Below are 2,802 nucleotides of genomic sequence, written 5' to 3' on the forward strand. Positions count from 1 at the left end.
AAAAAATAAAAAATCGGTTAACTTTTTTTTTTCAGTGGCCCTAATCCTCTTCCGTAAGGAAACCACCTTTTGACCTCTTAGTAAAAGATAATAAACTTTGACTCTGATTGTATAAAATCTATTGATATAAATCACATTCATGCTTCCCAGAAATTTCTGTTTGTTTTTTTCCTTTTCTGTTTCTCTCTTGCTTCTGTTTTGACAGCAAAGATGATTGTTGTGTATATGGGGGTATATTTGACGCAGCCTGTGTTCTACTGTAAGTGGGTCAGCTTCCTCACTGGCAGCCAGACAGCGTCCTTGGAGCAACAACAGTTACACTCACTGGACCGGTTCCACTCCAAACCTTCTGTCCAGTCCTGCATTATATAATGAGAGCGATGTCATCTGTGCTCAGTCACAAACAGGAGAATCTTTGTCCTTTTGAGGAATTCATGATGGACGAACCGTTCTAGAATAAATAAAGAAACTTGATTTAAAAAAGGTCACATGGTGATTAAAGATCAGATCGAATGTCCAGATTTTTCTTCATCCATCAAGCTGGATGCTGCTGATGATAACCTAGATGTTTTTATCCATTAAGGGGACGTAGAGATCGGCCTGACGGAGAGAAACGGGGGTCTGGAAGTAGAAGTTGTTCAGGCCAGAGGACTCACCATGAAACCCGGTTCAAAGGGACCTCCAGGTAAGTCAGTGATGTAGGATTAAAATAACAAAAAACTTTTGTTTGGAGTTTGTTTCCATGAACTCAACTGCTTGTGTTTAACTTCTGCTATATTTAGAACAAGGACGATTCTGCAGAAATAAATCAAAAGCCAGAACACAGCACCAGCTGTGCACACAGCAGCCTGCAGGCTAGGCTAAAAGGGGGAAACAATTTTTCATAGTTTAGGGAATTTGCACACAGAGCAGAGCGAGCTGAACGCACCAAGCATGAACAGAATGACTCACAGAGGTTTTTCACCCAAGAGAACTTCCTGCTTATTTTCCAAAATGAGCCGGAAAAAAGGCATCCATGCTTTTACTTCAGTTTATGTCTAATTACACAAAGAGGAACGATTTTGGTTTGAACTCGACCCTTTGACAAGCTGAACATGTTAAAGACCAACATGAGAAAGATTTCATTGTATTCATATAGCAGAAGCCATTAAAGTTGTAGGGAAATCATATTTAAATGTCAAATCATTCTGGCTTAAACATTTTTATAAACATACTCTTTATCAGACTATATTGTCCCTAAAGTTAGAACATTTATATCTAATGAAAAAAATCCTGTCTTAAAATCTGTGTTCTTTTATTAAAATACGAAACCAAGGAATCAGCACTATGTGACTGCAGAGTTGGTGTATATAAGGGAAACAGGACAAAGGATGAACTAATGAGCAGAATATGGAGCAGTTGTGAGTGGAACTAACTAGAAGGAAGCCAAGGGGAAAGGAAACAAGCACAAGGGGGCAACAGAGAGTAACTAAAGACTGTTTGAATACAATGGAAAATAAACCAAAGACCAAAAAACGGAATAACTACCGGTAACCGAAAACTAAAAAACTCAGAGTCCCAAAAGGGAAGAACCATCACAAGTTCAGGTTATTTCTACAGCTCTAATTACCACCATGTCATCTAACATCACTTTATAGATCCACATCAATCAGATCATCCAGTCAGATTAAAGGTCCAGATTTTCCAATCACTAACTTTTCAGGATTCTTTCCTCCTGGATGAGCAGGTAGAGACAGGAGGTATTGACTCTCCAGCAATCCCTCTCAGAGAGCATACAGGTGTGATGGCGTTAATCTCTTTAGATGTTAAATAAACAGGATTAAATTTCTACCCTCCCCACACTGTAAGAGCATCATCTTTCCTATCCACATCCATGTTATTTCCCTAATTTCACCAGTTTTCCATATTTCTTCCAGCTTGAATCTTTCGGTTTGTTTCCTTCCTACGTATTATACCCAAAATTAAAGAAATATTTTCAGGACTTCCTTAACTTCTCTTTCCATGGCCTGAACACAGCCTACAACATGTTGGCTTACTGAAATCCAGTCTTAGTTCCCATCAAGCCAGTTTAAAAGATTTAATCCTGCTAGTTTGAGCCATTAAAGTCTCTGCTAATTGAAAAGAACCAAAAAAATTTTTTTTCCACTTTTCAGCGGCGTATATAAAAGTTTATCTCCTGGAGAACGGCGTCTGTGTGGCAAAGAAGAAGACCAAAGCGGCGAGGAAGTCTCTGGATCCTCTCTACAATCAGGTCCTGGTCTTTTCTGAAAGCCCACAGGGCAAAGTGGTGCAGGTAAGTCAAGTCAAGTCAGCTTATATTGTCACTTTCTTCATATGTACAAGACATACAAGGGAAATGAAATTACATTTACTCTCTAGAAATATACAAAAAATATACAAGACTGACATTTACAGACTGAAATAAAGTGCGGGACATGACAGATAACAGTGATAAAATAAATATAAAGTATAGACATTACAATAAAAGCAATAAAATTCAAGAGACAAACATGGAAGCCAAAGAGAGGAAATTCATTTTTGACCTTTATTTGATTTGCTGTTTGCAAAAAATTATGATTTAAGGAACCCACAGATCTTCCTTTTGTTGAATTTGATTAATTTCAATTTGAAGGTTTAGTTAAAGGAATAGTACACCCAAAACATGATTAGCCTTCATTTTCTACTCACCCCCATGCTGAACAACACTCTAGAGTACTTTTTTGATATCTCCAATGCATCTGGAGATCTGGGAGGCTTCTTGTAGCAGAAGAAATGTGCTGTTTACCTGTGCAAAGAAAGAAA

The 2,802-nt window shown here is 37.9% G+C and overlaps 1 protein-coding gene across 1 annotated transcript in view; it reads left to right on the top strand.

Annotated features, from left to right (window-relative positions):
• Nucleotides 1-2,802, top strand: part of rims4 (regulating synaptic membrane exocytosis 4) — a 67,179-nt gene that overhangs the window by 58,556 nt on the left and 5,821 nt on the right. The window contains exons 4-5 of the mRNA XM_015399483.1: nucleotides 584-685; nucleotides 2,154-2,293. Of these exons, the coding sequence (XP_015254969.1) occupies nucleotides 584-685; nucleotides 2,154-2,293 (242 nt within the window). The remainder of the gene's footprint in view (nucleotides 1-583; nucleotides 686-2,153; nucleotides 2,294-2,802) is intronic.

This window comes from Cyprinodon variegatus, unplaced genomic scaffold (genome assembly GCF_000732505.1).
Source record: "Cyprinodon variegatus isolate N-32 unplaced genomic scaffold, C_variegatus-1.0 Scaffold1017, whole genome shotgun sequence".
In the NCBI taxonomy this organism is placed as follows: Eukaryota; Metazoa; Chordata; class Actinopteri; order Cyprinodontiformes; family Cyprinodontidae; genus Cyprinodon; species Cyprinodon variegatus.